General features: G+C 45.0%; 1 protein-coding gene across 1 annotated transcript; it reads left to right on the forward strand.

The window, feature by feature from the left end:
• Positions 1 to 8,848: 8,848 nt before the first annotated feature.
• On the forward strand, positions 8,849 to 14,704 carry LOC129842887 (olfactory receptor 2AT4-like). Its single transcript, XM_055911583.1, has 6 exons — positions 8,849 to 9,071; positions 9,826 to 10,003; positions 12,053 to 12,217; positions 12,383 to 12,521; positions 13,619 to 13,767; positions 14,569 to 14,704. The coding sequence occupies exons 1-6, from the start codon at positions 8,849 to 8,851 to the stop codon at positions 14,702 to 14,704; spliced, it is 990 nt and encodes a 329-aa protein (XP_055767558.1).
• Positions 14,705 to 22,719: the final 8,015 nt, after the last annotated feature.

Consider the following 22,719-nt stretch of genomic DNA (forward strand, 5'->3'; position numbering starts at 1 on the left):
CTATCAATACCGACAGAATAAGAACAAGTCTTTGATATTAATTACTAGTCTGCAGCTAGGAATTCGGTTTCACTGAACGCGAAGAACGACAGCCGCCAAAACATCCATTCTACAACAACACGAATGAATGTCACTGAACTATGCACTCTAACCACGACAGAGAGTGACTTCTCAGTCGACCCCCACTTCCCTTTGGTCTAACAAGCCGCCATGCCGGTTTTGCCCACTAGGGCACATTCTCCTATCATTTCTTGTAACCATATTTACTTTGTTTGTTTGTTTATGCATTTCTGTGAATTACTTAGTTAGTAATAAATAAATGATTTAAGACAATTGATGTATGGATGACTCATAGTGAAGACTGTTTTCGCGCAGTTAACCAACAATTTACGACGTTTGGAATGAGACTAACGTGAGTTAAAATAAATAATTCATTAATCAGAAGACTATTGATCAGATATGAAAATATCTGAAAGGCTATATTGGGAAGTTATAACTTTGTAATCTGAATATTTTCCTTGGTGCCCCGACTTCCTAGTTAATTACAGTTATATGATTATTCAGTTTAATTGCGCAATACAAATTACAGGAATCTTTGATAAATTCTACAATTTAATGATAGTAAAGACACGACAATGATGTTATCAAATCACATTTGATACGTTTTCCTACCTGCAGTATAACCCTTAACGGGGCAATCCAGAATTGGTACATCATTTTTTTTTCACTTTAAAATGAATTACATATAAGCCATTGATTCTTGAAGAATATAATTTATAAATGCCTCATGAGCTTAGTTCAACGGCCGTGCCCCATCAGAACGGTCGTGCCCCATCAGAACTGCCGTGCCCCATCAGAACTGCCGTGCAGTAAAAACACTTTGTAAAAACACTTTATAGTTTCAAAACATGGCTAAAACTAGACTTTTGATCTCATGGATGCACTGTAAAGGGGTTGCTGTGAATTTGACAGACAAGCAGCTCATTGGCAAGTAAGTTACTGTATATCATATTGCAGGTATCCTACAGGTATCTGCTGTATCAAAGCAAGTATTGTGTAATGACCGGTGTTGGGGGTAACCAGTAATGTGTCACAGTAATACATTACTTTTATGCTTCATTCTATAGCTAGAGGACTCCTGATATCTCCAGGAGTGATATAATTTTTGTCTTTATCTGTTGTCTAGTACTGTCTTATTTCTAGCTAGGGCCATCTACATTAAGTGCTGCCTGTCTTGGTGTGTAAACTGCTGATTGCTCATAGTTGCAGATTGTTGTTGACACATCAATCATGATTAAGGGGCAAGTTCAATTTGTGACTTGTTTTGGTAAGACTGTTCCGCCGAGTTGTTCTGTAGAGTATCTTATCTAGTTATTTTCTGATTATCAAATTTTTGCTCCTATTTGCAGCTCTGGCAACTATGTGCGTGTTTTCTATACCTGTTGGCTCCTCTCCCTGTTGGCTTTACAGACGTGCCCCACCCCCTGGCTGCAACCCTTCTAATTTAGTGTACCCTGCACACACAACCCATGTGAAATTCTGGGTCTCTGGTAACGTTTGGAACTGCCGATCTGCAGTCAAGAACGTTGAGTTCAGCTCAGCCTATGCTGCCCTTCAGTCCCTTGACTTTTTGGCCCTGAGGGAGACATGGACCCCCCCAGACAACACTGCTACTCCAGCTGCTCTCATCATCTGACTAGGTTTTTTCTCATAGTCCGAGAGCATCTGGTCGACACAGTGGTGGCACAGGGCTACTCATTATTCATATCTGGAGATTTTCTGTATCCTCCGTCCCTCACCTGTCCTTTTCCTCATTTCAATTCCATGCTGTCACTGTCACTTGTCCGCTCAAGCTTATTATTGTTGTCATCTATCGCCCACTAGGTGCCCTTGGAGAGTTCCTCAATGAGCTGAAGGGTTATATTAGGACATTTATAACTTTGTAATCTGAAGATTTTCCTTGGTGCCCTGACTTCCTAGTTAATTAAATTTACATGATTAGTTTAATCACGTAATAATAATTACAGGGAATTGATTTGATAAAACAACTTTACTTTCAATGATGCCAAAAACATGACATTTATGGTGCCCCGTGTGAGGAATCTAAGATAGAATTGGACTTTGCTGTTGAACTATGTATATTTCAATTGTGCAAACAGAATTGTGCAAACGGACTGTTGTATGTGAATAGAGAAAGATATTGGTTGTGTGTGTTTCCATTTGAACAAGCTACGGGAAGTGCCTCCGGTCGTGTGTCGATAGCGTCAGAGCAATGAGTCATAAATTCCAGATTTAGTCCGTTAGGCCAAACGGTATTATTTCTGTCGGTCAATGTTAATTTCTAGAGCAAGGGCATAGACCCAGTCTTTTAACCTGTCTAGGACTGGGGTTCTGCTAGCGGAACCCCTCGCTAACAGGGCGCCAAATACAAATCAACAGAGATCTCATAAATTGAATTTCTCAAACATACAAGTATTAGGCACCATTTTAAGGATACAAATCTCGTTAATCCAGCCAGAGTGTCTGATTTAACTTCTCTAGAGTAGGGGGCAGCATTCGGAATTTTGGATGAAAAGCATGCCCAAATTAAACTGCCAGCTACTCATCCCCAGAATATAAGATATGCATATTATTAGTAGATGTATTATTAGTAGATTATTAGATTTGGATAGGAAACACTCTGAAGTTTCTAAAACTGTTTGAATCATGTCTGTGAGTATAACAGGATTTATTTAGCAGGCGAAACCCAGAGGACAAACCATTCAGATAAAAAAATTTTTTAAGTCACTCTCTTTCAATGTTTCATTGGGAAACCAGATTTCTAAAGGACATGCTTGCAATTCTTACCGCTTCCACTGGATGTCAACAGTCTTGAGAAATTGGTTGAGGTTATTCCTTTGTGTAATGAAGAAGTACGGCCATTTTGAATCAGGGTCACTTGTTGTGTCCTGTTAGAGGCCAGAATGGTGACCAGAATGACCAGAATGGTCAATTTGATCAATTATTAACGTTAAAAAATACCTAAAGATGTTTTACAAAAGTAGTTTGACATTTTTTGGCAAAGTTTACAGGTAACCTTTGAGATATTTTGTCGTCACGTTTGAGCAAGTTGGAACCTGTGTTTTTCTGGATCAAACGCGCCAAATAAATGGAGATTTTGGATATATATCGACGAAATTAATAGAACAAAAGACCATTTGTGATGTTTATGGGATATATTGGAGTGCCAACAACAGAAGCTCGTCAAAGGTAAGGCATGAACTATATTTTTATTTATGCGTCTTGTGTCGCGCCTGCAGGGTTGAAATATGCTTATCTCTCTTTGTTTACAATGGTGCTATCCTCAGATAATAGCATTTTTGCTTTCGCCGAAAAGCCTATTTGAATTCTGACATGTTGGCTGGATTCACAACCAGTGTAGCTTTAATTTGGTATATTTCATGTGTGATTTAATGAAAGTTTGATTTTTATAGTAATTTTCATTGGCGCTCTGCATTTTCTCAGGCTTTTTTGAGGTCCCGAGACACAAAGGAGGGGGGGGGGGGAATAGTAGCCCATTCCCATGATGAGCCTCAACGAGGCCGGTGGGGGGGTCGAGACAACGTGCAACACCGTACGAGGCTGCCAGAGCATAAAACAAATCTAGTTGTAAACCCCCCTATGAGAACAGTGAGGAGCAGACAGGCCCCTAGACGGAGATTATCTTAGAACACATCTAAGACATTACTGAGGTGTACCACACTGGTTGTAGAAGTCCAGTGGACTTAAACCTGAAACAAATGGCAAAAATAGTCATGCCTTGCCATTTGTAGGTTCAACTATAATACAACTAGTAAAATACTATAATAATCTGTTCCGGCAGGATAATAGTTCAGAATAAATTTGTAGGATAATTGGTCCCATTGAGTACCAGTAGCAATGCCATTAACAGTCAGTCCAGCTACAATCAGTAAGAAGGTTAGAGACTCATTCTGAACAAGTTGTAGTCTGCCAGGAAACTTGGTTTTCTTCCCTTGACATGAGTGCTTGTGTAAGCATAAATGCACATGTACAACGGAACATCCAATTAGTAGTTATACTAGGATCACATAAGGTTCCGAGAAAAATACCAGCCTTAGTAAAGTTGAACATTTACTTTGAGGTCTTTGACTCTACAGCTACAGTAATCACCAGTTTTCTTCCCAGAAGTCCATAGGTCATCAAATCAAATCAAATACATTTTATTTATATAGCTGTTTTATTCTTACATCAGCTGATATCTCAAAGTGCTGTACAGAAACCCAGCCTAAAACCCCAAACAGCAAGCAATGCAGGTGTAGAAGCACATCCCTGTAGACTACCCAAAACTAGTGCCTTACAGCTGTAGACTTATCGGATGAAAAGTGTGCCCAAAGTAAACTGCCTGTTTCTCAGGCACGGAAGCTAGGATATGCATGTAATTAGTAGATTTGGATAGAAAACACTCTGAAGTTTCTAAAACTGTTAGAATAATGTCTGTTATTATAACAGAACTGATTTGGCAGGCAAAACTCAGGCAAAATGTATTGAGCTCATTGTGTTTTCCACCAGGTTTCATTGGGAATCCTGATTTATATGGGCCCTGGTTGCAGTTCCTATGGCTTCCACTAGATGTCAACAGTCTTTAGAAATTGGTTGATGTTTTCCTTTTGAGTAATGAAGAAGTATGGCTGTAAATTGTTTGTCTCACTGTGAAGGGCTGAAGTCTTTTATTGCGCTCCGTGGTATTTTTCTTTAGTATTGAAAACAGATTATCCCGTCTTAAATTTTATCGATTATTTACGTTTTAGGATACCTGAGGAAGGATTAGGAACGTTGTTTGAAATGTTTGGACCAAGTTTACAGGTAACTTATTAGATACTTTGTAGTCATGTTGGGCGAGTTGTAACCAGTGTATTTCTGAATCAAAGGCGCCAAATAAATGGACATTTTTGGGACATAAAAAAGGACATTATCAAACAAAAGGACCATTAGTGATGTTTCTGGGACATTTTGGAGTGCCAACAGAAGAAGATCTTCAAAGGTAAGGCATGTATTATATGGCTATTTCTGACTTTCGTGTCGTATCTCCCTGGTTGAAAAGGATTTGTTATGCATTTTTGTGCTGGACGCTGTCCTCAGATAATCGCATGGTTTGCTTTCGCCGTAAAGCCTTTTTGAAATCTGACACCTTGGCTGGATTAACAACAAGTTAAGCTTTATTTTTGATGTATTGCACTTGTGATTTCATGAAAGTTTAATATTTATAGTAATTTAATTTGAATTTGCCATTTCACCGGATGTTGGCCAGGTGGGACGCTACCGTCCCACTCAAAGCACGAACCACTGCTTTTAATCATGGCAAGGCGACCGGAAACATGACAGAATACAAACAATGTAGCTATTCCCTCTGCAAGAAAATCAAACAAGTTAAGCGTCAGTATAGAGACAAAGTAGAGTCGCAATTCAATGGCTCAGACACGAGACGTATGAGGCAGGTTCTACAGTCAGTCAACCTCAGGAGGCTGAAGAAATTTGGCTTGTCACCAAAAACACTCACAAACTTACAGATGCACAATCGAGAGCATCCTGTCGGGCTGTATCACCGCCTGGTACGGCAACTGCTCCGCCAGCAACCGTAAGGCTCTCCAGAGGGTAGTGAGGTCGGCACAACGCATCACCGGGGGCAGACTAACTGCCCTCCAGGACACTTACACCACCCGATGTCACAGGAAGGCCAAAAAGATCATCAAGGACAACAACCACCCGAGCCACTGCCTGTTCACCCCGCTATCATCCAGAAGGCGAGGTCCGTACAGGTGCATCACAGCTGGGACCGAGAGACTGAAAAACAGCTTCTATCTCAAGGCCATCAGACTGGTCAACAGCCATCACTAACATTGAGTGGCTGCTGCCAACATACAGACTCAATCTCTAGCCGCTTTAATAATCAATAATTTAATGTAATATATGTATCACTAGTCACTAGTCACTTTTTTTAAAATAACGTTCCCAAGGTAAACGGACTATTTCTCAGGTCCAGATCGTAGAATATGCATATCATTTACAGATTAGGATAGAAAACACTCCAAAGTTTCCAAAACTGTCAAAATATTGTCTGTGAGTATAACAAAACTGATTCTGCAGGCGAAAACCTGAGGAAATCTAACCCGGAAGTGATTTCTTTTCTTTTTTATCTGTGTTTCCTTGCCCGTCTTTCTTCCATTTAAAGGGGTTTCAACCAGATTTCTTTGCCAATGGCTTCCTCAGGCTGTGACCAGGCTTTAGACATAGATTCAGGCTTTTATTTTGAAAAATGAGCAAGATTTAAAAAAAAAAAATAGTCAGGTGTCCTTTGATTAGTTCCTGCGCGCGAGAGGGGTAGCGCTCCATTTTCTTTCTCTCTTTTATTGAATAGGTTACGGTCCGGTTGAAATATTATCGATTATGTTTGTTAAAAACAACCAGAGGATTGATTATAAAAAACATTTGACGTGTTTCTACGAACCTTACGGATACTTTTTGGAATTTTCGTCGAAGAGAACGAGGCTTTGGTTTTCTGAACATAACGCGCAAACCAAATGGCGTTTTTTTGTTATAAAAGTAATAATTATCGAACAAAAATAACATTTATTGTGTATCTGGGAGTCTCGTGAGTGCAAACATCCGAAGATTATCAAAGGTAAGTGATTCTTTTTATTGCTTTTCGGACTTTCGTGACCATGCTAATTTGGGGCTAGCTGTTCTAGCATTGATTGATACACTCACAAAAGCTTGGATTGCTTTCGCTGCAAAGCATATTTTCAAAATGTGACACGATAGGTGGATTAACAACAAGCCAAGCTGTGTTTTGGTATATTTCACTTGTGATTGCATGATTATAAATATTTTTAGTAATATTTTGCGCCCTGCAAATCAGCGGTTGTTTAGGAAAATGATCCCGCTAAAGGGATCCGTAGTGCAGAGAAGTTAAACAATGCCAATTTATATAATGTTCACATACCCTACATTACTCACCTCATGTATATACTGTACTCTATACCATCTACTGCATCTTGCCTATGGCGTTCGGCCATCGCTCATCCATATATTTATATGTACATATTCTTAATTCTTCCCTTACACTTGTGTGCATAAGGTATCTGGTGTGAAACTGTTAGATTACTCTTTAGATATTACTGCACTGTCGGAACTAGAAGCACAAGCATTTTGCTACACTCGCATTAACATCTGCTAACCATGTGTATGTGACCAATAAAATTTGATTTGATTTGAAAAACAGCCCCAGACTCCTCCTCCACCAAACTTTACAGTTGGCACTATGCATTGGGGCAGGTAGCGTTCTTCTGGCATCCACCAAACCCAGATTCATCCATCGGACTACCAGATGGTGAAGCTTGATTCATAACTCCAGAAAACGTGTTTCACTGCTCTAGAGTCGATTGGCAGCAAGCTTTACACCACTCCAGCCGATGCTTGGGAATGCGGATGGTGATCTTAGGCTTGTGTGCGGCTGCCCGGCCATTACAACCTATTTCATGAAGCTCCCGACAAACAGTTCTTGTGCTGACGTTGCTTCCAGAGGCAGTTTGGAACTCGGTAGTGAGTGTTGCAACCAAGGACAGACTATTTTTACACACTTCAGCACCCGGCAATCCCCTTCTGTGAGCTTGTGTGGCCTACCACTTTGTGGCTGAGCCGTTGTTGCTCCTAGATGTTTCCACGACACAATAACAGCACTTACAGTTCAGCAGCTCGAGCAGGGCAGAAAGTTGACGAACTGACTTGTTGGAAAGGTTGCATCCTATGACGGTGCCACGTTGAAAGTCACTGAGCTCTTCAGTAAGACCATTCTACTGTTTGTCTGTGGAGATTGCTTGGCTGTGCTCGATTTTATACTCCTGTCAGCAACGGGTGTGGCTGAAAAAGCCGAATCCACTAACTTGAAAGGGTGTCCACACACTTTTGCACACAAAAAAGATAGAGAGAACTTGCATAGCACTAGAGAGGGGTGGCCAGTGATGAAAACATTATGTAATCGTCATCATGAGTAATGTGACAATGAAGACATCACCAGGGTGGAGGTCTCTGATTTGTTGTTGGCTGTCTTGTCAGAGGGCATGTTGGGTATAAAGTTGGGAGGTACAGAGCGGCTAACGCCACACACCTCTGGGGCCACTGGTTGGGAAGGAGGTAAGGATGGACAGAGAGTGAGGTAGAGAGAGAGAGAGAGAGAGAGAGAGAGAGAGAGAGAGAGAGAGAGAGAGAGAGCGCAAGCAAGAGCAAGAGGGAGGGAGGGAGAGAGTGAGTGATATTTTCCAGGATCTTCAACATCTCTCTCTTTTATGTAACTCTCTCTAACTTTCTCTCTATTACTCTCTCCATCTTAGGAGTTAAGGAAGGAGAGAGAGAGTTCATCCAGGGTCTTCAACATCTCTCTCTTTTATGTAACTCTCTCTAACTATCTCTCTATTACTCTCTCAATCTTAGGTGGAGGTAATGATGGAGAGATGGAGGGTCACCAGATTCTCTCTCTTTTATGTATATTTCTCTCTCTCTCTCTTACTCCATCTTAGGTGGAGGTAAGGACCGAGAATGTAGGGTCTCCAGGATTTCTCTCTTTATATGTCACTTTATATGTCACTCACTTTCTCTCTCTAACCTGGGAGGTAAGGATGAAGAGGGATCCTCCAGGGTCTTCAGCATCTCTCTCTCTCTCTCTTTGTGTAGCTCTCTCTCTTTCACTCATAATCTCTCTCACTCACTCGTTATCTCTCTCTCTAACTCGGGTGGTAGGGATTGTAAAAGGCTTTACCTCTCCTCCTCCATCCCCCCACCTTCCCAGGACAGTATGTTAAAAGTGAATGGAAACTACACGCGTGTGTCAGAGTTTGTGATCGTGGGCTTCCCGGGGCTCCATCCATCCTTCAACCAGCTGGTGGCCTGGTTCTTCTTCTTCATATATGTGATCACGGTGGTGGGGAACATCCTGCTGGTGGTGCTGTTTGCCCTGGAGCGCAGCCTGCAGAAACCCATGTACATCATCATGGTCAGCCTGGCACTGTCAGATATAGGTAAAATACTCAGCCTGGCACTGTCAGATATTGGTAAAATACTCAGCCTGGCACTGTCAGATATAGGTAAAATACTCAGCCTGGCACTTTCAGATATAGGTAAAATACTCAGCCTGGCACTGTCAGATATAGGTAAAATACTCAGCCTGGCACTGTCAGATATAGGTAATATACTCAGCCTGGCACTGTCAGATATAGGTAAGATACTCAGCCTGGCTCTGTCAGATATAGGTAAGATACTCAGCCTGGCACTGTCAGATATAGGTAATATACTCAGCCTGGCACTGTCAGATATAGGTAAGATACTCAGCCTGGCTCTGTCAGATATAGGTAAGATACTCAGCCTGGCACTGTCAGATATAGGTAATATACTCAGCCTGGCTCTGTCAGATATAGGTCAAATACTCAGCCTGGCACTGTCAGATATAGGTAAGATACTCAGCCTGGCTCTGTCAGATATAGGTAAGATACTCAGCCTGGCACTGTCAGATATAGGTAAGATACTCAGCCTGGCACTGTCAGATATAGGTAAGATACTCAGCCTGGCAATGTCAGAAATAGGTAATATACTCAGCCTGGATTTGTCAGATATAGAGAAGAGAGAGAAGTCATCATGACAGAAAGGTTATTCTGTTATCCTGTTGTCCTGTTCATTTGTGTGCTTGTTCTCCAATCTGCATAGCACCAAAAAAATCACAAAATTCACTGTTTCTTTAAAAATGTTGATATGTTGTGGTACTTGTTCATATCCCAGGCTTCTGCACGGTGGCCCTTCCCAAAGTGATAGCTCGGTACTGGTGGGACGACGCTGGCATCTCTTTCTATACGTGTCTGATACAGAAACAATTCATCCACTACTTTGGAACACTCACCTCTCTCATCATGATGACCATGGCTATGGACAAATACCTGGCTATCTGCTTCCCTCTCAGGTAACATAGATCTACCTAAACCTAACCCCAACCTTTACCCTAACTCTCTCATCATGTTGACCATGGCTATGGATGGATACCTGTCTATCTGCTACCCTCTCAGGTAACATAGATCTACCTAACCCCAACCTTTACCCTAACTCTCTCATCATGTTGACCATGGCTATGGATGGATACCTGGCTATCTGCTACCCTCTCAGGTAACATAGATCTACTTAACCCTAACATTAACTCATAAGAGTATACGCCCTGTCTAAGATATATCGAATTGTTTTCAGAAGGTCATACCAAGGATCATTATACTCTTTGATTTTTAATTGTAAGACCCCTTGACACATCGTAATATTTTTTTTTATGTGATGAAAAAATAGTTTTGTCCTTACTGTTATTAGCCCATACAAACACAATGAATAACAGATTCACTACATGGAACAACAAAGAGTCCCCCTCACAAAAAGTGTCATAGAGATTTAAGAAAGATCCGGCAACATTTGTATATATTTTTTTTACATGTATTTAACCCCTTATTTTTGTCACTAAAACGTTTCCATTTATAATTCCATACATTTAATCTGAAGGGGGCCTTCAGACAAGTCTTGTGAGGCCTGTGGGTGTCCTCGCGATAACAACTGACATGTACGTGTTCCTGAGAGTCTCTCCTTTACACAGATTAGTGTGTTGCCCAAACTGTTCACCCCCTAAAGACGTTGGCAGATCAGCTGTACCGTCTTCAAGACTAGTCCCAAGACGGAGAACACCAACCATCTTGTTCATGAGAGTCTCATCATTCAAATCAAATCAAATTTTATTTGTCACATGCGCCGAATACAACAGGTTTCACCTTACAGTGAAATTATTACTTACAAGCCCTTAATCAACAATGCAGTTAGAAAAATAATAATTGAACCTCAAAAATATAAGAACAAGAAATAAAAGTAACAAATAATTAAACAGCAGCAGTAAATAACAATAGCAAAGCTATATACAGGGGGTACCAGTTCAGAGTCAATGTGCGGTGGTACCGGTTAGTCGAGATAATTGAGGTAATATGTACATGTACGTTGAGTTATTAAAGTGACTATGCATAGATAATAACAGAGAGTAGCAGCAGTGTAAAAGGTGGGGGAGGGAGTCCAAATAGTCTGGGTAGCCATTTGATTTGATGTTCAGGAGTCTTATGGCTTGGGGGTTGAAGCTGTTTTGAAGCCTCTTGGACCTAGAGTGTCTGGAGTCTTTGACAATATTTAGGGCCTTCCTCTGACACCGCCTGGTATAGAGGTCCTGAATGGCAGGAAGCTTGGCTCCAGTGATGTACTGGGCCGTACACACTACCCTCTCTAGCACCTTACGTCTAGCAATTTCCACCAGAGCTGTTGCCAGAGAATTGATTGTTCATTTCTCTACCACAAGGCACCTCCAAAGTTGTTTTTAGAGAATTTGGCAATATGTCTAACCGTCCTCACAAACGCAGACCAGGTGTAACCACACCAACCCAGGACCTCCACATCCAGCTTCTTCACTTGCGGGATTGTCTGAGACCAGACACTCAGACAACTGATGAAATTGAGTATTTCTGTCTGTAATAAACATATTCTGATTGATTGGGCCTGCCTCCCCTGTGGGTTGACTTTGCTCCCATGTGGGTGGGCCTATGCCCTCCTATGCCCACCCGTGGGGCTGCGCCCCTGCCCAGTCGCGTGAAAAGCATAGATTAGGGCCAAATTTATTTATTTCAATTGACTCATTTCCTTCTATGAACTGTAACATTTTTTAAATTGTTGCATTTTGCATTTAAATTCTTGATCAGTATACTGTAGATATATCTACCTGTAACTACCGGTATTTCCCTCTCACGTGTTCAAAGAGGACAACCAACCTTTTGCAGAAGGCAACTCAAACATAACTCTCTGTCTCTTTCTCTCTTTCTCACCCCCTATCCCACCCATCTCTCCCCCTTCTCCCCCCTCTTCCACCCCTCTCTCCCTCCTGACACCTTTCCCCTTCCCCTCCCTCCCTCCCTCCATCCCTCTCTCCCTCCCTCTCTACCAGGTACACTGAGCTGATGACCAACAGGACCATGTCTCTCCTAACAGCCCTGTCCTGGGTGTCAGCCATGATATCTCCAGCCATCACCACCATCCAGTCATCCCAGATGCCTTTCTGTGGGCCCAACCGCATCATCCACTGCTACTGCGACACCATATCTCTCAACCAGTCAATGCTCACATCCCAATTTGCTCCCTATTCACTTTAAAATGCACTAGTTTTGACTCCTAGTGACTTTACTGTTATACTTGATGTAAATACACTATATGTATTTTTTTAAATGATCAAATAAATTCAGTAAATCAACCAAACAACCTCTCACTCACTCAACAGGCTGTCGTGTGCTGACATCTCGTCCCAGAGCAGATTATCCTTCTCACTAGCCATGTTCGTCCTCCTCCTCCCCTTCAGCTTCATCATCTTCTCCTATGTCAACATCATCGTCACCGTGATGCGCATGGCTAACACACAGGTCAGAACTCCGGGGGTGTGGGGTGTGGGGGTGGGGTGTGCAGGAGGGCTGGGTGGGAGGAGGGGTGGGAGGAGGGGTGGGAGGAGGGGTGGGGGTGCAGGGTGCAGTGTGGGAGTAGGGGTGGGGAGTGCAGGAGGGCTGGGTGGGAGGAGGGGTGCAGGGTGCAGTGTGGGAGTAGGGGTGGGGAGTGCAGGAGGTGCTGGGTGGGAGGAGGTGTGCAGGGTGGGTGCAGAGGGGCTGGGTGGGAGGACGGGTGGGGAGTGCAGGGGTGCTGGGTGGGAGGAGGGGTAAGGGATGGTGGGTGTGTGACCCCACCACTAAATGTTTATGAGCATGGCTTTATTTCTATTACGACCTCAACGTAACATGAATAGGTTTAGGCTACTACACATGATACTCTAATTTTCCCTATACCCAACATGAGGTTGCTACAACATGTCCTATGAATGAAAGTTTACACAGGTCGAGAGAAAAATTGGAGTAATCAAGCTGACAGTGACATTCAATACTACCTTGAACACTCTTGCCTGCGTCTAGTTGATCTAGGGTGTAACCATTAGTCCAACAGTTGTAAACGAGAGTTTCTATTGGACAAATTCAGGTATGTTTATCCCCATTTCATTCCGTTTGCTTCCGTTTAATAAATGTTTTTCAACAGAATCGATGTAATGAGTCATCCCTGATCACACGCAAACACAGTTCACTTTCATAACAGCCACATACAAACAGCATGATCACGTTGCTCGTCTGCTACACACCTACACATCATTGTCACCATATTAGCTAATCTCATAGTCAAGAGAGCTACTAGATTTCACACATTGGTAACCCACTACAATCATGCACTACAGTGTACAGTCAGCAAGCAGTTTAGCAGTTACATCGATGGGCCCCGGTGGCAATAAATGAATAAAACAAAAAGGTTACAATGACTTGGAATAGTTCCAGTGTTTGATTGCCATAGCCAGCTAGCTAACATAGCATCTCTCTTTGTTTGAGCCGGGTGTTTGAGTAGGTTAAACTAGCTAGCTGCATTCGCTAGCAAAGTAAGTGAACCCAATGAGAACATTTCTCCGTCTCTCCCCTCTCTAACCCAGGGCAGGCTGAAGACCTTCTCTACCTGTGTTACTCAGGGCTGTATCATCTTTATTTACTACGTCCCCCGCTTCGTAGTGTACACTATACCCTACATCCCCAACCTGACCATGACCCCTGACCTGCGCATCGGCCTCACCATTCTTTACAGGTAGGTAGACCACAGGTTAGAGAGGTGGGCTGAAAACCCAAAGGTTGCTAGTTCAAGTCATGGGCCGGGCGATGCAAAAGTGTGGAATGATCTGGCTAATTTTGTCAGATCATTAGTACCACAGCCGTTGTGCCCTTGAGAAATGCACTTATTCCAAAAACAGCTATCCATCTAGGGGCTCCCCGGTCTGAACTAAACCACTTCTGTCTGTTTCTCCCCCTTCCCTTCATTCCTGTCCCCCTCTCCCTCCCCTCCTGTCCCTGTCTCCCCTCCCGTCCCGTCCTGTCCCTTTCTTGCCCTTGTAGTTCCCAACTGTGTATCATCTCTCTGTACTACGTCCCCCGGTGCTGTGTCTACACCAGCAGCATCCTCAACTTCTCCATCAGTCAGGATTTTTTTGTTGTTGCCTAACCCTTTTCTAAATTGCAGGTAGCTTACAGATTAGAGAAGCGAGCCATCAACCAGAAGGTTGTCAGTTTGAATCCCATGTTTGACAGGGAAAAATGTGGTTGGGAGTGGTGGGTTGCTGGAATCTATGTCCTAGATGCCATCACCTGCTGTTGTGCCCTTGAGCAAGGCAATTAACCCCTAAACTCCTCACTGGGCACTACACTAGTAGCTGCCCATTGCTCCAGCCTCTCCGTGTGTGTGTGTGTGTGTGTGTGTGTGTGTGTGTGTGTGTGTGTGTGTGTGTGTGTGTGTGTGTGTGTGTGTGTGTGTGTGTGTGTGTGTGTGTGTGTGTGTGTGTGTGTGTGTGTGTGTGTGTGTGTGTTTTAATAATGTATTCTTCTTATTCTACAGTCTGCTGCCGCCCGTCCTCAACCCCTTCATCTACTGCCTCCGTACCAAGGAGATCAAGGCTTCCCTGGCCAAGTGGGCCAACAGAGGGCAGGCCAACGCACATCACAAACCCTCCATCCACCCCATAGCCTGCTGACAGGCACTCAGGCAGCCTGCTGCTAATCAAACCACACAGGAGGCGTTATGACTGCACTCTCACCTGTTCTCTCACCTATGAAGGAAGCCATTGGCCGAAACGTCATCTGGTCATGCAGATGTTGAGCCCCAGAACTGATATGTTTTTTACATTTCCTTATTCATTATGGTAAACAATAAACTTTCACACTTGTTTTTGCTGTCTGGTAGTTTTGATCCCATTTACTCAATGTGCTGATTCAGACAGCAACAATCATATCTTTATTTGAAATGGCACATCACTCAAATAAGACTGATTGTCATGACGTTGCCCTATTTGGGTAAAGCAAGCTCCATGCCCCTCTCCCTGCCTCTCCATGCCCCCTACAACTACGCTGCTGTGGTCAGAGAGAGGTCGTAAATTCCTGAGGAGAAGACCCTGTCACATGGCCACACAGTATATGAGACAGAGAAAATCTTCATAGAGAACAAAGGAATTTCTTCAACCTCACAGAACTTGAGGTACGAACAAATGTCATGTTCCGGAGAAAGTATAAAAGATCGGTGAAGAATCCAGCTACGAACTGGTCCGTTTGTTACAACTTGGGGAAGCTCATGGGAGACGGTGTGGCCACATTACCATAACGCTGTTTATATAATAGCCTCAGATATGAGGTTTACATCTAACTGTTGTATAAGATGAATGAGTGAGTATGATACTGTTTGTAAAATTGTGTAATATGATTTTGGACTGTTTAATGAAGGAAAATCCAATTCCCTTTTGATTTGAACTAAATCAGAGGACCGCCCCTGAGCCCAGTTAGGGTCAGGCATCCTGGGACAGCCCCTTTTCTGCAATTCCGAATAAAACCCAACTTTGAGAAATTATCACCAGACCATGTTTTTTCAATTCCATTAGGAGGGGACGAAGGTTGCAGACCATTGCTGAATCTTTTAACCATACCACGTGGTTAAACTCTTAGACTATCGATACCGACAGAATAAGAACAAGTCTTTGATATTAATTACTAGTCTGCAGCTAGGAATTTGGTATCATTGAAGAACGACAACCGCCAAAACATCCATTCTACAACAACACGAATGAATGTCACTCTGAACTATCCACTCTAACCACGACAGAGAGACAGAGAGAGAGGATGGAAACTCTCCAACAGAAACGAACTTTTCAACAGCGATCAAGACGACACACTGAGCGTAAATATATTTTTGATTGCAATTGTTCCCGAATGAGTGAGCGTTCATGTGCAAAGGATTAGCATTTCAATTGTTATAATTATTAACTCTGTAGTGACTTCTCAGTCGACCCCCACTTCCCTTTGGTCTAACAAGCCGCCATGCCGGTTTTGCCCACTAGGGCACATTCTCCTATCATTTCTTGTAACCATATTTACTTTGTTTGTTTGTTTATGCATTTCTGTGAATTACTTAGTTAGTAATAAATAAATGATTTAAGACAATTGATGTATGGATGACTCATAGTGAAGACTGTGTTCGCGCAGTTAACCAACAATTTACGACGTTTGGAATGAGACTAACGTGAGTTAAAATAAATAATTAATTAATCAGAAGACTATTGATCAGATATGAAAATATCTGAAAGGTTATATTGGGAAGTTATAACTTTGTAATCTGAATATTTTCCTTGGTGCCCCGACTTCCTAGTTAATTACAGTTATATGATTATTCAGTTTAATCACGTAATACTAATTACAGAGAATCTTTGATAAAAACTAAGTCTTCAATTTAATGATAGTAAAGACACGACACTGATGTTATCAAATCACATTTGATACGTTTTCCTACCTGCAGTATAACCCTTAACGGGGCAATCCAGAATTGGTACATAATTTTTAATACTTTAAAATTAATGACATATTAGCATTGATTCTTGAAGAATATAATTTATAAATGCATCATGAGCTTAGTTCAACGGCCGTGCCCCATCAGAACTGCCGTGCCCCATCAGAACTGCCGTACCACATCAGAACGGTCGTACCCCATCAGAACTGCCGTGCCCCAACAGAACGGCCATGCCCCATCAGAACTGCCGTGCCCCATCAGAACTGTCGTGCCCCATCAGAACTGCCGTGCCCCATCAGAACTGCCGTGCCCCATCAGAACCCAAAATTAAAGCTTGTTTACTTCACATGTGTAAACAAAGTCAATGTAAATTAACACTGTATAGTTTCAAAACATGGCTAAAACTAGACTTTTGATCTCATGGATGCACTGTAAAGGGGTTGCTGTGAATTTGACAGTAACTTACAAGCAGCTCATTGGCAAGTAAGTTACTGTATATAATATTGCAGGTATCCTACAGGTATCTGCTGTATCAAAGCAAGTATTGTGTAATGACCGGTGTTGGTGGTAACCAGTAATGTGTCACAGTAATACATTACTTTTATGCTTCATTCTATAGCTAGAGGACTTGATATCTCCAGGAGTGACAAGTACAATTTTTGTTTTTATCTGTTGTTTAGTACTGTTGTAACGATCGTTGTTGGAAGGATTGGACCAAGGTGCAGCGTGGAAGGCGTTCATCATGTTTATTAAGGTGAACCAGCAACAAAACAATAAAGAGTAACAAACGAAACGTACAGCTTTGTAGTGCAAAAAGGCTACAATACAAAAACAAGATCCCACACACAACAGGTGGAAAAAAGGCTGCCTAAATATGATCCCCAATCAGAGACAATGATAGACACCTGCCTCTGATTGGGAATCATACCAGGCCAACATAGAAATACAAAGAGTACCCACCCTAGTCACACCCTGACTGTCAGGGGTTGTGTGCGGAGAATACTTGGAGTCAAACGCAGGACACAGGTGTTGAGCGAAACCACAGAGTTTTACTCACGATAAATGCACAATTCCACAAATGGAACATAAACAGATACGAACACGTATCAAATACAACACCTAACGCACAAACAATCACGGACAAACAGAAATGAAAGCAAGAGGGTTAAATAGGGAACATGATGGGGGAATTGAAAACAGGTGTGGATAATACAGACAAAACAAAACGAAACTGAAAAGTGGATCGATGGCGACTAGAAAGCCGGTGACGTCGACCGCCGAACACCACCCGAACAAGGAGAAGGGCCGACTTCGGCGGAAGTCGTGACAGTACCCCTCGAGCCGCGCGACGACACCGGCCTCGGGGACGACCCGGAGGGCGAGGCGCAGGGCGATCCGGGTGGAGACGGTGAAACTCTTGTAACATGGATGGATCTAGGATGTCCTCCACCGGTACCCAGCATCTCTCCTCCGGACCGTACCCCTCCCACTCCACGAGGTACTGAAGGCCCCTCGCCCGACGTCTAGAATCCATGATGGCCCTTACGGTATACGCCGGGACCCCCTCGATGTCAAGAGGGGGCGGAGGGACCTCCCGCACCTCAGACTGCTGGAGCGGACCAGCCACCACCGGCCTGAGGAGAGACACATGGAACGAGCGATTAATACGATAATCAGGGGGGAGTTGTAACCTATAACAAACCTCGTTCAGTCTCCTCAGGACTTTAAATGGCCCCACAAACCGCGGACCCAGCTTCCGGCAGGGCAGGTGAAGGGGTAGGTTTCGGGTCGAGAGCCAGACCCGATCCCCCGGTGCATACACGGGGGCCTCACTGCGGTGGCGGTCGGCACTCGCCTTTTGTCTCCTGATGGCCCGTTGTAGCCGTACGTGGGCAGCGTTCCAAGTCTCCTCTGAGTGCCGAAACCATTCATCCACCGCAGGAGCGTCAATCTGGCTCTGATGCCATGGTGCCAGGACCGGCTGGTAACCTAGCACACACTGAAAAGGTGATAGGTTGGTAGAGGAGTGGCGGAGGGAGTTTTGGGCCATCTCGGCCCAGGGGATGTAAGCTGTCCACTCCCCCGGCCGGTCCTGGCAATAGGACCTCAGAAACCTACCCACATCCTGGTTTACTCTTTCCACCTGCCCGTTGCTCTCGGGGTGGAAACCTGAGGTAAGGCTGACCGAGATCCCCAGGCGTTCCATAAACGCCCTCCAGACTCTAGACGTAAATTGGGGACCCCGATCAGAAACTATATCCTCAGGCACCCCGTAGTGCCGGAATACATGGGTGAACAGAGCCTCCGCAGTTTGTAGAGCCGTAGGGAGGCCGGGCAAAGGAAGGAGACGGCAGGACTTAGAAAACCGATCCACAACAACCAGGATCGTGGTGTTACCCCGCGACGGGGGAAGATCCGTCACAAAATCCACCGATAGGTGTGACCATGGTCGCTGTGGAACGGGAAGGGGTTGTAATTTCCCTCTGGGCAGATGTCTAGGTGCCTTACACTGTGCACATACCGAACAGGAGGAAACATAAACCCGAACGTCCTTAGCTAAAGTGGGCCACCAGTACTTCTCAGAAAGGCAGCGCACCGTCCGACCGATACCAGGATGACCAGAGGAGGGTGACGTATGAGCCCAACAGATCAAACGATCGCGGACATCAAACGGAACGTACATACGCCCAGCTGGACAGTCAGGTGGAATGGGCTCTGAACGTGACGCCCGTTCGATGTCCGCGTCCACCTCCCATACCACCGGTGCAACCAGGCGAGAGGCTGGAATGATGGGAGTGGGATCTGAGGACCTCTCCTCTGTATCATACAGCCGGGACAGTGCGTCTGCCTTAACGTTCTGGGAACCTGGTTTGTAGGAAAGGGTGAAATCAAAACGGGTGAAAAACATGGCCCACCTTGCCTGACGAGGGTTCATTCTCCTCGCTGCCCGTATGTACTCCAGATTGCGGTGGTCAGTCCAAATGAGAAAAGGGTGTCTAGCCCCCTCAAGCCAGTGTCTCCACGTTTTCAGAGCCATGACAACAGCCAGCAACTCCCGGTCCCCCACATCATAGTTTCGCTCCGCCGGGTTGAGCTTCTTCGAAAAGAATGCACAGGGGCGAAGCTTTAGTGGCGTACCCGAACGCTGAGACAGCACAGCCCCTATCTCCGCCTCGGACGCGTCCACCTCAACTATGAATGCTAAGGAAGGATCAGGATGAGCCAGCACGGGAGCTGAAGTAAACAGAGCCTTCAGGTGACCAAACGCCCTGTTCGCTCCAGCTGTCTACTGCAGTCTCACCGGTCCTCCCCTCAGCAGTGAGGTAATGGGAGCCGCTACCTGACCAAAACCCCGGATAAATCTCCGGTAGTAGTTGGCAAACCCTAAAAACCGCTGCAATTCCTTTACCGTGGTTGGAGTCGGCCAATTACGCACGGCTGAAATGCGGTCATTCTCCATCTCTACCCCTGACGCTGAAAAGCGGTACCCTAGGAAGGAGATGGACTGTTGGAAGAACAGACATTTCTCAGCCTTGACGTACAGGTCATGCTCCAACAGTCGACCAAGCACCTTACGCACCAGGGACACATGCTCGGCGCGTGTAGCGGAGTATATTAGAATGTCATCTATATACACCACTACACCCTGCCCGTGCAGGTCCCTGAATATCTCATCCACAAATGATTGAAAGACTGATGGAGCATTCATTAACCCGTACGGCATGACGAGGTACTCATAATGCCCAGAAGTGGTGCTAAATGCTGTCTTCCACTCATCTCCCCCCTTAATACGCACCAGGCTGTAAGCGCTCCTGAGGTCCAATTTTGTGAAGAAGCGCGCCCCGTGTAATGACTCGGTCATACTGGCTATGAGTGGTAGTGGGTAACTGTATTTTTTCGTGATCTTATTTAATCCTCGATAATCAATACACGGGCGCAAACCTCCATCCTTCTTCTTCACAAAAAAGAAACTCGAGGAGACAGGTGAGATGGAAGGCCGAATGTATCCCTGTCCCAGAGATTCGGTGACATATGTCTCCATAGCCACCGTCTCCTCCTGTGACAGAGGATACACATGACTCCTGGGAAGTTTAGCGTCTACCAAGAGATCTATCGCACAATCCCCCGGTCGATGGGGTGGTAATTGAGTCGCCTTCTTCTTACAGAAGGCGAGTGCCAAATCGGCATATTCGGGAGGAATGTGCATGATGGAAACCTGGTTTGGACTCTCCACCGTAGTGGCACCTAAGGAAACACCTACACATCTACCTGAACACTGACAGGACCATCCCTTGAGAGTCCTCTGTTGCCACGAAATAATCGGATCATGAGAGGCCAACCAGGGAAGACCCAACACAACAGGAAACGCAGGAGAGTCGATCAAAAAGAGACTAATTCTCTCCTCGTGATCCCCCTGCGATCTCATAGCGATGGGCGCTGTGACCTCCCCAATCAGTCCCGACCCCAAAGGACGACTATCTAAGGCATGTACAGGGAAGGGAACATCAACAGGAATAATAGGGATCCCTAATCTATGTGCTAAAGAGCGATCAATAAAGTTCCCAGCTGCGCCTGAATCTACTAGCGCCTTATGCTGAGGATGCGAGGAAAACTCAGGAAATTCTATATGTAACCACATGTGCGCAACAGAAGACTCTGGGTGAGTTATGTGCCTACTCACCGGAGATGACCCATCAGTGTTCCGCCTGCTACCTCGACTTCCAGGAGAAACACCCCAGCACCGGACAGCAGTGTGTCCTCTGCGTCCACAGTTGGTGCATGGAGTGGTCCTCCCTCCGGTCTCCCTACTAGCAGCCCCTCCTAACTCCATCGGTGTAGGATCCAAGGGGCTGGGTAATGGAACGGGCGGACCCCGATCTAGACGCCCGCGGGAGGCCAACAGGTTATCCAGCCGGATAGATAAGTCCACCAGCTGGTCCAGGTTGAGAGTGGTGTCCCTGCAGGCTAGCTCCCTACGAACGTCCTCTCGTAGACTACACCTGTAGTGGTCGATCAGGGCCCGCTCATTCCATCCCGCACCAGCGGCCAGAGTACGGAAGTCCAAAGCGAAATCTTGAGCGCTCTTCATCCCCTGCCTGAGATGGAACAATCGCTCTCCCGCCGCTCTCCCCTCCGGTGGATGGTCAAAGACTGCCCGGAAGCGGCGAGAGAAGTCATCATAATCATCCAGGGTAGATCCCTCTCTTCCCCAGATGGCGTTGGCCCACTCCAGGGCTTTACCAGTCAGACAGGAGATGAGAGCGCCCACCCTCTCATGTACCGACGGGGACGGATGGACAGATGCCAGGTATAGCTCCAGCTGTAGGAGGAAACCCTGACACCCGGCTGCTGTTCCGTCATACGCTCCCGGGAGAGAGAGCCGAATTCCACTGATTCCGACCGGTGGAGGGATGGATGGTGGTGTAGGTTGAGGTGCGGGTGCTGGGTGATGATTTATCGGGAGACCTCCTCTCTCCCATCTTTCCATAGTTTGTAGCACACGATCCATGGCTGTCCCTAAACTATGCAACATAGTCGCGTGCTGTTGAACCTGCTCCTCTACGGGGAGAGAAGGACTGGCTGCGCCTGCTGACTCCATTTGAAATTGGTCCGTGATTCTGTCAGGGGTTGTGTGTGGAGAATACTTGGAGTCAAACGCAGGACACAGCTGTTGAGCGAAACCACAGAGTTTTACTCACGATAAATGCACAATTCCACAAATGGAACATAAACAGATACGAACACGTATCAAATACAACACCTAACGCACAAACAATCACGGACAAACAGAAATGAAAGCATGAGGGTTAAATAGGGAACATGATGGGGGAATTGAAAACAGGTGTGGATAATACAGACAAAACAAAACGAAACTGAAAAGTGGATCGATGGCCACTAGAAAGCCGGTGACGTCGACCGCCGAACACCACCCGAACAAGGAGAAGGGCCGACTTCGGCGGAAGTCGTGACACTGACCTAACCAAAATAGAGAATAAAAAGGCTCTCTCAGGTCAATCATGATTAAGGGGCAGGTTAATGTCTGCATTACCAGGAAGTAGGAAACAACTGCAACTTCTGACTATTTCTGGTCTACGATCGATGACATCACTTCCTCTTGAATTTGCAGACGTGTTGCTGTGCGTTTTGTTGCTGTGCGTTTTGTTGCCAACCTTACTTTGCTAGCTGACAACTTTACGTTTTTTTTTCTTTTTACTT

The sequence above is a fragment of the Salvelinus fontinalis genome, unplaced genomic scaffold, assembly GCF_029448725.1.
Source record: "Salvelinus fontinalis isolate EN_2023a unplaced genomic scaffold, ASM2944872v1 scaffold_0073, whole genome shotgun sequence".
Taxonomy (NCBI): domain Eukaryota; kingdom Metazoa; phylum Chordata; class Actinopteri; order Salmoniformes; family Salmonidae; genus Salvelinus; species Salvelinus fontinalis.